This window comes from Pogona vitticeps, chromosome 1 (genome assembly GCF_051106095.1).
Source record: "Pogona vitticeps strain Pit_001003342236 chromosome 1, PviZW2.1, whole genome shotgun sequence".
NCBI classification, from domain to species: Eukaryota; Metazoa; Chordata; class Lepidosauria; order Squamata; family Agamidae; genus Pogona; species Pogona vitticeps.
The window spans coordinates 252435004-252448503 of record NC_135783.1 but is presented as its reverse complement, the minus strand read 5'-3'; the positions used below and the strand labels follow the sequence as shown (position 1 = coordinate 252448503).

The 13500-nt window shown below is 40.1% G+C and overlaps 1 protein-coding gene across 6 annotated transcripts in view; it reads right to left on the bottom strand.

The window, feature by feature from the left end:
- Positions 1-380: 380 nt before the first annotated feature.
- The window catches only part of RASSF7 (Ras association domain family member 7), a 132651-nt gene continuing 119531 nt past the window's right edge, over positions 381-13500 (bottom strand). For 4 of the 6 annotated variants that reach the window (XM_072985605.2, XM_020784122.3, XM_020784123.3 and 1 more), the window contains exons 4-6: positions 7013-7181; positions 5866-5973; positions 381-3891 (exon numbers count right to left, since the gene is read on the bottom strand). In XM_072985605.2, the coding sequence (XP_072841706.2) occupies positions 3860-3891; positions 5866-5973; positions 7013-7181 (309 nt within the window). In that variant the 3' untranslated portion in view covers positions 381-3859. The remainder of the gene's footprint in view (positions 3892-5865; positions 5974-7012; positions 7182-13500) is intronic. The other 2 variants (XM_078383653.1, XM_072985607.2) reach the window with 1 other exon arrangement.

Genomic DNA, 13500 nt, shown 5'->3' with positions numbered 1-13500 from the left:
ACCCGCTTTGCAAACCGCTGATCAGCTGTTTAAATAGCTGTCTTGCGAAGCTTAGGTCCCGTTTTGCGAGTACAGAGGGAGCTGTCAAAATCGTCGTCTAGCGAAAATTGGTTTGTGAAGCAAGGGACCAAACATTGTCCAGCGAAATTCCCCCATAGGAATCACTGTTTTGCGAATCGCTATAGTGATCGCAAAAAGTCAATGTCTAGCGAAAAAACTGTCATGCGGGGTAACTGTCTAGCAAGGCACCACTGTAATCTTTTCAGGAAGGATGAATGTGCCTAGAAGTTAGTGAAAGGTGTAGGAAATAGTGCACTTTAAACATACACCAGGAGGTGGCAGCAGAGACCTCTGTTTCAAATGAAGAGACTGTCCACAAGTTATTTTGAGGAATTTTAATTAAAATTTGAAACCACTAGTGCATGGGATAGATACATTCATACATGAAACATGATTTTTCACCCATAATTTGAGAACAACAGCAGGAGTCACATTTCATATATATGCTATTTTAAAAATAATAATAAAATAAAAACAAGACTAGGTCTTCCAGAGCTATTCATGGCCTCCTAACCAGTGAACCCTCTTATGTCTATATTTGCTTCCCTGGTTTCACCTTAAGAACATACATGAATTTTGGGTAACACTGATATGTACGTTTGTAAATTTTGATGGCTGAATGAAACCTTCAGCAAGAAATACTACCAGTAATTATAATTTCATTCCCTCTGTTACACTTGTGGATAGCTCCATGAGTTGGGCAGCTGCTGTGGACACAGAGTTTAGAAATTCAATTCCCCATTGTGCTTCCCAGGAGAAAAGCCTGTCTATGTAGCCTTGGGCAAGCTGCTCATTCTTAGAGCACCTTGAAAAGGGAATGTTAAACTGCTTCTAAGTACTCTATATCTGGGAAACCCAGGAAGGGATAATCAAAAGTCAGAATTTACATAACAGCACATCATCATCATCATTCTCCAATAAAAAGGAGCTGTTAAAGAAGCAACTTTCATCACACATTCTGGAAACAGTGTATCATTTGCAATTGTAGTTTATCATTTATTGAAGATCAAGTGAAGTCTACATCAGCCATTCTCAACCTTTTTTTTAACCATGGCCATAAACACAATATAAAAGAAATATAGGCTGATCAGAATTGTACACATCACAAAATGAACCTTATAAGGTGGTGTGTGAAGAATTGTTTCCAGTCAGTGTCCCCCTTCAAATGTGTCAGGAACCGCCACCCCTGGGACCTAATGGACCTAACTGAGAATGGCTGGTCTACATTAAACAGAAACAAGTTTTCAAAAATCACAAAGTTTCCCTTTGGTCTTATCCAGCAAGACAACCCCTCCTCCTTCTCCACTGGCATTAGAATTTAGGATGTTCTTGCTGCTCTCATAAGAAATTAAGAATGATGGAGCTGCATATTTATGTAGTGGGAGAAATCAGTAACAAATTTAAGAATATTAGGGTTATTTTCTGGCTATAATGCCTGTCCCTGCAATAGAATTTCATTCTGGAATGTATGGTGTTTCATTCAGATCTGGTAAAATGAGCAACAGCTGTCTTTTTAAAAAATGTTAAGCACCAAAAACCTTCGCACACACAAACTGAAGAAGGCACACATACAGAAAACATTTCCAACTAGGTTGTAATAAGATTGAGTCCTCTTTCCATGAAAACTAAAAGCCACTTCTGGTTCCTGATGTCAATATATGTACAACAGAAGATTTGCAAGTGAAGCATACGCTCAAACGGGAGGAATGGTAGCGTCCAACCCATATCTAAAGCAGATATGTTGATAAACCAGAGTGCCAACCTTTCTGAAGAGAAGCAGATTACATTCTTGGAAGTTCTGTACTTCCTAACATATTAGCAAATATTTCTGCAATCTTGCCTAGTACACTAATTGCTGAACAAGGTGGTTTCCCACCACATATCTTTATCTTACTGCTGATATTCACAGAAACAAAATCAACATTGGATGTAATATGAGATCCAGTTAATGCCTATTCTTACACTGTTGTATAACCAGCATCAATATGGAGGGGCTTAGGTCAATTATCCCAGTGTTGTAAATAAAGGTTTGTAAGGATGGTACCAAGTATTGACACTCAGTGACATGCCACAAAAGTAATCTAATTTTCCTATAACCTCCCAGTCAGGAAACAGCTAGATCAGAGAACTTTGTGAAAAATAATAGTTAAGAAGAAATCATAGTTAATAGTAGGCTGCATGCATGTATTGAGGTTCATATTAATAGGGGAATAGGGCATGCAGCTTCACAGTCTGATTGATAGCTAAGACATAGTAACTAACACTGCAGAAAGCTACTGTCTACAAGCACTGGAAACAAGTGTGGACAGAATTCATCCATTGCTGGGAATCACATTACCTATTTTTAAACCAACGAATTGTTATCTTTACATGTTTGCACTCCCCCCCTTTCTTCACAGCATGCTCAACAGCAGCATGAATGTGAAGTGTATAACACAAATTGAAAGAAAAATGTTGTTGTAAATTGGGAGAGTCATAATCTCTACTAGAACTGCGGCTTTCAGTCTACCTCTTCCTGTTCCCACACATATATGTAAGCCCAAATAAATAAGTGATGGGGGCACTGGAAAGAGGAGGAGATCCAAATAATATAGCAAGTATCTTAACATCTCTTACCCACACCTTTTCCAGAGACTATAATCTGCTTCCCCTTCCCTTGCAAAGGACAGACCTTTCCCTGTAAGCCATCTGTACTGCTATGTGGCATTATGGCATCACTGGGCCGGCCTCTTGTTCAGGACAAGCTAGGAAGCCCTGCTGCAACTCCTCTGAAGAGGAGAAAGGACAGGATACACTCCCCAGGCATTAGCTCCCTCGACAGAGGAGAGCACTTTATGCTGCCTGCATAAAGTTCAAGACTGTCACACAGTAATCTGCAGTTCACCTGCTTTGGGAAGTTTGCTCTGGACCTTAGAATAGTCTAGGATTCAAAACTATTATACACTCCATCATAAAGCTATACAGACAATAAATATATTTACCCATGTACAAGCTTAAACACTGTTAGTTCTTCTTCTACAGAACTAGAAAAATTTAATATTTGGCACAAGTCATATAATGGCAAGACTGTGCTAGCACCTGAATCTCATTTTACCAGTTCTGAAAGGTCATTCCTAAATACAGATTCGGGATAAACAGCAACATAAGCAGGGAGCAACGAAGGCCAAGAAGACTGTATCTCAGTGAAATTTTTCTGGATTTATATGATTTTCACAAAAGGAACAGAATTATTTCTCCCTCCCTAACTAAAATGATGTGTATTTATTTCCACAAAATAACCAAAAACAACATACAAACGGGTGCTCAACAACGCATACATACAGTGCATTGATACAGTCCTGTAAGGAGGTCTGGCTGACAACACGATCCTTCCTTGTACGGCAGTAGCTTACAGTACAACTTTCAGAGCAGATGTAGAGAACTTGCTACTATATGCTTTGGACAGCTCATATACGGGCAAGTTTCACACTACTCCAGGGCAGTAGCTATTTGCTCCCAAGTAATCTTGCATGTGATCAAGTCTTAAAATAGAAATGCTTTAAAAATATTTTCAGAGAAGCCACAAACAGTATCTTTATTGAAAATTATAATAAAAGAGATTTAAAAAAATACAAGCAGTCTATTTCCTCCAAATGGATTACGTTCTTTTTTCTTTTTTTAAAAAAGTCTGTAAAAATATTTGCACAACCATCTACATTCATAATTCACAACAAAAAGAAGTCAAATACATACATGAAATAGAGTTCTATTTCTACATAGTTATATTCGCAAGGCAATCAGTCCTCCTTGGCTGGCCTTTTTACCTCCAGATGCTCTGCTTTGCTGATATGACTGCAAGACACATAAAAATAAATGGAGTGATCCCATTATGAGGGCTCAGTATTTGATAGATGAGAATATGATGACAGAGAGGACAGAGGAATATGCTATTCCATGCAAATACAGATTGAATCAAAAACAGTGAGAAATGTAGTCTTTATGATGGTTTGAGATGGCTTGAGCTAGTTGTAATGATAGCAAATGCACAAGGTTTTGGGAGGTGTTTTAAATACATGTTGGAGGAACGTAGAAGGTGTACCCTTCCTGTAGTATCACAACATAGAAAGCCATACTTGATATCTATCATTAGCACAGGAATCTAGTCCCAACCAAGGCCATACTTTATTATCAACCAATCCTGTATCTGAAAGCTTAACACTCTCAGAGGACATCCTCAAAGGAACACACAACAATCTTGCAAAGGAAAACAGCATGAGAAGACCTATTTGATTTAACAAAACACAAGCTATAAAGCAGACAAACAGAGAGAAATATCCACATTACACAGTTGTTATGCCTCAGTTGTGAACAAAAGGGCTGGTTGCTAGTTCTACTGATAAGGCTGAAGATTCCACATCAGTCAAAATATTGACGAAACATATACAAGCTATTCAACTGCTAAAGTCCTGATGTTTGAACTGTCAGACCCAGATCATTTCCAATAGGAGGATTTGGCTTTTTTCACAACCTGTCTATGGGTGAAGAAAAGAACCCTGATGGAGGTCCACCATGCACTAGCAAAGATTGCTTTCTGTAGAAATACGTTAAAAAGTACCCTGTGAGAACAACACAGACACACAATCTCCATCATTGGGAAGCATGGGACCCACTCTGGCCGACACAGCTTCATGTATGAGCTACATGGAGACAAAATTATTGGATGCATCAGCAAAGCTGTTGCAGGGGAGTTCTCTCTGATATGCCTCTATTTCCTAGCCAGCAGGTGGACCATTCTTCTACTACGCTGGTTTTGAGTCAAACTATCTAAAACTGTGGCATATTTCCTTCTGAGCAAAACCAGCATGTTTTCAAATATATGTAGTTCCTCAGCTGATCACATTGTTTTCCAAGGACCTTGGATCTGTGCTTCCAATACAAAAAACTTTCCCCTTCATTTCCTGCCCAGCTACTAATTTTATTTGTTTTTATTCTGAAATGTATAGAATTGCAAATTCAAATGGCACAGACTATCTTTGGTGAAATTTTAGGTATAGTATTTCATATCCCCATAGAGCTAAAATTACCATTTCTCAAAGAAAATCATGAATGGCATACGAACAAAAGGTCAAACTTTATTTGACACAGTGTGGCACACATTCTGTATACAGGTTATAAAACAGGAAAAAGGGAAAAAATCTAATTAGCCTCAACTTTTTAATAATCCAAACTATTTAACCAAATGTGATATTTCAAAGAATCGAGAAAACATAGCTTGACTGAAAGACAAACTAATGTCACATGCAGGATATCCTTGCTGCTGCATTTCAAATATATTTGAATTACCATTCATCTCCAGCAAAATAAGCAACAGTGCACTGGAGGCTAAAGCAACAGCTGCAGAACAAACACTGTCTTGCAAGAAACCAGAACATTACTGGCAAACAACTGCCAACGTCCCATTCACCAAACAACATGCAATTAGTAGATTATGTTACATCTCAGCCTTGGCTTGCCATCCCAGACTCCAGAGACAGCATCTCCAGAGATGATTCTGCCTACTCCTGCCTTCAGCCTCATTCCTGTTGCCATCTGTTACTGCAGGCCCTGACAACAGGTAAATCCTGCAGGACAACCAAGCCACTACTGTTCTGAGGAAGGAGAGAAAGGTAGAGAAAGCAGGAGAGGAAGACCAGAGAGCTGAAGCATTTGCCACTCCTTGCAGATGATAGCAGCCCGCTCTGGAGCAAGATTAGAACATTTGGAGGATGCTTGGCAAGACCAGACATTAAGCACACAAGAGCTGTAGGCCATTTCAAACATACACACCCTCAGGGTTCAAGCTGGACACCAGGGGGTTCTGAAGGTTCCGTGGATGGCCCAGGAACTGTTTGGCGGTGGCCCGGGGAGGTGAGTCTGTTCTGGAATTGGAGACATCTATTGAAAAGAAGCATATAAAGGTTTTTGTCAACTCAGAGTGCATTTTTCCCCAATGCAAATAGCCTTTATTTTCAAGAACTGCACTTCAGTCTATGTTAACAAGGTTCAACCTTTGTGGGGCAAATGTACATTCCCGCCTGCATTTGAGGGGAATTAACAGTCCTCTTGAAATATGTGGTGGATGCACAGCATTCGGGAGGTTTTGAAGAGTTGTAGAATATGGGCTGCATTTAAAAGGTGCCGCCTGCTGAAGGACAACTGTTGTGATCCACCTGAAGACCTTTACACCCCTCAAAATCTATTCCTGAAAGTTGGGAGATGCTCTGTAGCAATATGGAAGGTGGCATATGGGATTCAGTGGAAAGGAGGAGGATGGAAAATCACCCCTTCCTTATTCTGCTGAAGGAAGCCTCCAAAGGACCAAAGAGCTTTCTGTTCAGGGAGGAAGACCACTTGGATCCAAACTGCTATGTCTGTAACAAGTGCACTGGTGCCTTTTATTTGACTCTGTTGCTGTCATTTTCCCCTTTTCCCAGCAGTGATACATTTAATGCTCCTAAGAGCTGGTCATATGATTGCATACTCTCTTCCCTGTATAGAACAGATTCTTCCATGGGCTCAATTATACATAACCGTAATCTGAGTTTTGTTTTCAATGCAATTCTGAATCTGCTTTTAAACAGTTAGGTAGTAGCAATATGTGTAACAATTACACATTGCTTTCTTGTTTATCTGTTCCCTTTGTGTATGTGAGAAACTAACCACTTGCTTCTCCCACCACAGATTCTGGAGTGAGCCTTCAAGGAAAATTAAGCCGAGTCAACCACCACTAATTCATTTCTAGGGATTCCTAGTCTACAGCTGTCAAAAGAGAGACCATAGTTTGTGGCTGGAAAATGAGGAGACAGTACCATTCTCTTCCTGCTTCCTGCTTTAGTAGGAAAACATGTCCTAGCACAGCAGGAGAAACAGCTTTAATTAAGGGCTCCTGCAGCCCCTGCCCTCCCTGGCCCACCCTGTGACAGTGTGTTCCAACCTCCATTTCTCTGATGAGCTGGCAGCTCATGGCTAGTTTGATCCAGCTGGGGTTCCGCCTCTGATCTGGCCTGCGGTGCAGTCACCATGGCTCCCGTCTGCTGGATGAACTGCTGCAAGTTACACTGCCTCAATTCCTTATTTAGCTCCTCCAGCTCCTGGTTCTGGGCCTGGAAGACAGAGGAGGAACAGGCAGAGAGTGAATTCCAGATCATATCTGCGTCTCGGAGATATGAAGCAGAAGAAGAAATAATCCTGATCTTATCCCAGCTGCCTGACAAAGTTCAATTAATTTTTCTCTGTTCTTCCAAGAATGAGCAGAAATGTATCAGAAATGATGTGCCAGCAGAGGGATAATGACAGGAGTAATATGGCAGCTAGATCTATTCCTGGATATTTACACATTCTAAAAGCTAAGGAACATATTGTCTCTGGTTTCTTTATCACAGAGCTAGTATCCTGTGGCAGCCCAAAGTCTGGTGTGGGGTTAGGGTGCAGATAAATTCATTCACTAGCTCAAGACAATTAATTTCAAGGTAACTAAACATCTTAGCACTCATATTCTTAAACTCAATTCCCCTATCCATACTGTTTTATAATTCCCCTAATGCTCCATTTTCTTCCTTGTTGATGAGATGAGCAAATTCCCTCTTCCTTCCAAATATGACGGAGACTGGAGATTGACACATACCAAGGGTAGAATCCTTAATCCTCTATAACAAGAGGCTCCCCTTTCTGGCATAAGGAGATAGACTGCAGCAGTCTTGAATGGGAAGTACATCAGGCATAAACAAAAGAAAAATAAAAAAAAATAAATAAAGAAGACAAAAATCTTGTGGCTATATAAAGACTAACTGCTTTATTTTGATGTGAACTTTCATGGACAAGTCCACCTCTTTTTGAATGGGAATCTCAGCTGTTTCATTTTGGGGGGGGGGTCAGAAACATATTTAATAAACAAGACACTTCAGGATATTGGCAAATTGAACACTTCCTCTGCTTCTCAGCAGAAGAGCAGAGGAAGTAAATGTTTTTAAAAGACTCTAGTAGGCCATAGCTGATGTGTTGCATCGTTTACGTAAGAATAACTTCCCCCCTTGCTTTGTCTTGAATGAGTGGCTGAGAAACTTTGGGTAGCTAAGCACCTTGGGTCTAATAATTGCCCACTTAATTCTTGTACAGTCTATTTGGTAGACAGATTCTGTGGGCATTTGGTGACAACTGAAATCCTAAAGATGTTTATTTGAATGCAGGAGCCAAACAATGGCTAATCTGAGATTTGTATATCCAAGGCTGCACTCTTAGGCATTTTAATTAAAAACTACTCTATTTATAGCAACTTGTTTAGCATTAATGTTTTGGTCTGTTACAAAACTGTCCTATTGCATGTTTCATTGGCCCAAAAATGGGAGGTACGACAGTACTTAAAGGTGTCTGTGTGCATAAAGGCTTTGGTAGAGATAAGGCTGCTCTGACATTACTAATTGTAGCACAGAGCTTAACAATGCATGATGGAGACAAACTAGCCTTGTTTTGTTTCTGTAAAAGTGCGCATTAAACAATGTGTCAGTGTGAAATTGCTTGATAAAAGCAGCAGCACATTTTGATAGAACCAAAGAGTGTAAATCGAGAAGAAAAAATATCCAGCTTAAATTAAACATGCAATTTGAAAAGCATCCCTTTACAGATCTTCTCTAAATGACGTTTGAGTGGCAACAGTTTTGCACACAATTACTGTCTTTTAGAGCTTGAAATTATCTCAATGGGTTCCACAAATACTCCATCATGTCATTATAACCAGGGTTTGAAAGAGGCAAAAAGTGCACCCACCATTTCCTGCCCTAGGCCATAAGAGGGCACCAGTGTCTAGTTTACAATTAAAAGCAGTAGGGAAGGACAAAGGGGAGAACTTGCATTTGCACTGTAGTTTGTATCTAAAAAGAGGACAATAACAGGGAAAAGAAGCAGCATCAAGCATATGCTCAGCCAGAAGCAAAATGCTTATAGGCTTTCTAATGCAATTTCCACCAGATTTTACATACCTGAATTAAAACTAGAATTGCAACCTTGAACTCCATAAAAATATATTTTAAACTCCTAGCCCCTCAAAAAAAATGCCTCTCCCCTCTGAAGCATGATGTTTCTGAGTGAGTCTAGGCCACTCTTTTAGGCCTCTCTTCTTGAAGACTGACATTCCAGCTTGTGCTCTGTTAAGAAGTAACAGAATTGAATGAACCAGTGCAGATGCACAGCAGAATAATGTGCCTTAAGTATAGTTCTTCGAAGCAGGCAAAGTCAAAACAGTGAACTATGCCAAAATGGATAAACTCTGCTGTGAATGTGTGCTTTGGATTAGACCAATGTCTAATTCCAGAATTTCCTACAGCATACCACTTATCCTGACATATAGTTTGGGAATGACTCTTCTAATGTAGTACTAGCAGGTGCACTTTGATGTCGGCGAACAGGTAGCTGTGTCGTTATTTAATTATCTGACATTTATATTACTGCAATGTTCCTTTTATCTTGCTTCCAGTGTTATAAGTGCAAATTTTGCACATCTAATACGCACATTCTTCTCATGCAAATCAGCACCAGATCACAAAAGCACGCCGGATGAGCACTTCATGCATTTTTACTAGGTTCAATTCATGCTCATAAATTTTAAAATTTGTGTGATGACTACTCTCCCTTTCTGCCTATTAGGCAGAGAAGAGCTTTAAGTCCTTTGGGCAGGATGACTCTGTGAGCTACTGGTTGCCATAGTCCCACTCCAACTAAAGCACCTCATAATCCTCATGAGAAGAGTTTTCAATGAAGTTTAACAGAGTCAAACAACAGTCTGGTGCCAAGAATGTGTCAGGCTAGCCTATTCTCGAGCACTTGGTGTTATGTAGGATCAGCTTCATCTGTTTGTTGCAACAGCTGATGCGACCCATGACCTCCCAGGTTAATAATTCAATAAGCTCCCACAACGCAGCTAGTTTATTGCTCAATGTCAAGGCATGGGGGAGTTTAGAAAGTTACAGGCTACCAAAAAAAGGCAAAGACAGCTTAATGAAATCCAGCCTTCCTTCCAGCAAGAGGATTTCATCTCTTTTGGATGGACTGCTTTGGCACCAAAATTTAAACTAAAAATTACTCTTTCATTCTGTGCCTATATATTATTCTCTTTTCAACTGCAAAAGAAATACAGACAAGAACACACCTTCCAGAAAGTTAGAGGGCAATGTAATGGATACTATGCACCATAATCGAAAAGATTCAGAAGTAGAGATGGACACAAAACACCTGTTCAGCACTTTGTACCAGTTTGTTTCTCAGTGAAATAGGTGTTTAGCAGTTCCCAGTGCACCCTTCGTCCAGCGGGCGCCCACTCAGAGGCAGTGCCTGGAGGTGGTGGAGCAAGGACGTCAGGGGCGCCTGCTGGAGGAGATGGGACTGGAAACCACTGAACACCTGTTTGGCTGAGAAACAAACTGGTATGAAGTGCCAAACTCGCAATTCTAATTATACCTGGAATTTATAAGATATAAATAAAATAAATTTGGATAGGTTGAAAAAAGGGATAACTGGACAGATAAAAGATTATCAGAAATTAAAGATTTCCTGGTTTAGTAGAGTAGCATTATGTAAAATGAAAATTATTCCTAAATTAAACTTTGTATTTTGGATGCCTCTTATAAAGATTACAGAAAAACAATTGAAAGAATGGCAGACAATGATAAATTGTTATTGTAATGGATATAAACGAGTGAGGATTAATAAGAAATTATGATATGTAACACACAAAAAATGGAGGTCTTGGATTACCCAATTTAAAATTATATTACATAGCAAATCAATCAACTCAGACATATCCCAGATATTATTAAAAGCAATAAAAATTTAATTTGGACAGAAATAGAAATGCATGGTAATCAAGAAAAAATTGAAAGTATATTGTCTTTAAAAAAAGATTGTAGAAGTGATTAAAAAGATCACTAACCCTTTCCTTTAAAACATGTTACAAAGGTGGAAAAAGTTTAGAGGTGTATTGAGCCCACCGATTTCTCCCTTATCCCAGGTTGAGGATTTAAAGAAGTTTCCAGAAAATCTCAAAAAGAACTTTAAGAACATATTGAAAGATAAAGGTATAAATTGGATAAAAGATTGGATGGAGAATTTGAAAGATAAAGGAAACTTAAAAGAGATTTTGGGAGGAGAGGAGATTTCTTGGCTTAACATGCTCCAGATAGAAATGTGGAAAAGGGAATGGAAAAGTAAGGAAGGGAATAGTAGAAAAATGACAAAATTTTGAATCATTGAAAAAAGACTGAAACTAGAGGAAAAGACAGAAAGAAAGGGAACTGTAAGTCAAATATATAAATTCAGGGCGAACAGGATACACAAGGATTAAAAGCACAGTGGCAACATGATTTGGATAAAGAAGCAATAGGAGAAGAGTGGGATAAAATGTGGGATGAAATAATTATTTATTTATTTGTGTATTTATTATTTATTTATTAAACTTATATACCGCCCATCTAGAACGTGTCTACTCTGGGCAGTTTATATATAACATAAAAAATAAACTAACGATAAATCCAAATTAATCACAGAATCCAAGATGGAAAAAGAAACTGAGGAAAAAATGAAAGAAATAGGCTAGGTGATGGCTGTAGGGAAGGCCTGCCTATATAGCCATGTCTTCAGGTTGGTCTTGAAGGCCCTCAGTGAGGGGGCCAGGTGGATCTCTACAGGTAAGTTATTCCAGAGATGAAGGACCACTGCTGAGAAGGCCAGATTTTTAGTCTTTTCTCTTTGGACCTCTCTTGGTGTTAGGCCCCTCAGCCGCCCGGCCTGACTGGAATGGGTGATACGGGTAGAACTAGGCAGAAGAAGACACTCTGCCAGGTATCAAGGGCCTAAACTGTTTAGGGTTTTATATATAGTCAGTCAGTCAGTCAGAAACCTTTATTGGCATACTGAGTACAGTAAAACAGACAAATACAATAACATACAACTAAAATGTTCACTGGGTAACGGGTAGGAAGGGCCAGCCAAGAGCATATTTAGGGCTCTTCATTCTGCGAGACCATGCTACGACGTCTCTGCATGATGGCATATACGTATCTGGCAGTTGACAGGGTAAGTTCCTTAATATTGCCACTTAGAAGATGCTGCATTTTCCTCATATCATCCCATCCGGAATGGGAGGAGAGAAAAGCGCACAGATGGGACAGGCGAATATCCTTGTACAGAATACAGTAAAATAGCATGTGCTGCAGGGATTCAACCACTCCCTGACCACACGGGCAAAGTCTCAGTTCTATATATAATATAATAGTTAACACCTTGAAATCAATGCAGGAGTGGATAGGTAACCAGTGTAAGGCAGTAAGGATGGGGGAAATATGATGAAATCTTTTCATCCCTGTTAATAGCCTGGCCGCCGTGTTCTGGACCATCTGAAGCGTCCGCATCAGTCTCAAAGGAAGCCCCACATAGAGAGTGTTACAGTAGTTATTCTTGAGACTATGAGTGCATGGACCAGCATAATGAGCACCCCCGCGTCTATATAGGAACGCAGATGGACCATCGTCCGAAGATGTAAATGGGCGGACTGAACCACAGATGCTACCTGGGTCCCCATAGTAAGTGCCAGGTCAAGATGGACCCCCAAACTGCAAACTGAATTCTTTGTGGTGAGAGTCACCCCCCCCAAAAAAGAGGGAGTTCCCCAAACCACTGATATTGGGGCTGCCCACATGCAAGACTGCTGTCTTGTCCGGGTTCAACCTCAGTCCATTCGACTGCATCCATTGTAGGACAGCCTCCAGGCATCACCCAAAGGACGGAACTGCATCCACTGCAGATGGAAAAAAAGGAAATGTAGAGCTGGGTGTCATCAGCATATTGGTGACATGAAGCTCCACATCTCCAGATGACCTGTCCCAGTGGCCTCATATAGATATCAAACAGTATTGGGGAGATGATCAGACCCTGAGGAACCTCACAACTGAAGGATCACAGGGCTGATACATTCTCCCCAAGCTAGACTCTCTGAGGACGGTTCTCCAAGAAGGACCGGAGCCAAGCAAGGGCAAGGCCACCAATCCCTAACTCAGGCAGCCTCTCCAGGAGGATACCATGGTCGATGTTACCATGGTCAAAGGCGGCTGAGATACCAAGGAGGATGAGCAAGGACATTTTGCCCCTGTCAGTCACCCTAAGTAGGTCATGAAGAATATGTCTGTAAGAATAAAGGAAAACTGCTATGAGATAATATGGAGGTGGTATTTAATGCCGATAAAACTGAATACAATAAATAAAGAATTGTCATCATTATGTTGGAGGTGTAAAAAAGAGAAGGAGACGTATTTACATATGTGGTGGCTATGTGAAGAAAGAAGGAATGAAAGCAAATCTTTAAAGAAATAAGGGGAATAACTGGACTAAATATTCAAATGTCCCCATTAACGGCCTTACTGAATATGGTCAAGGAGG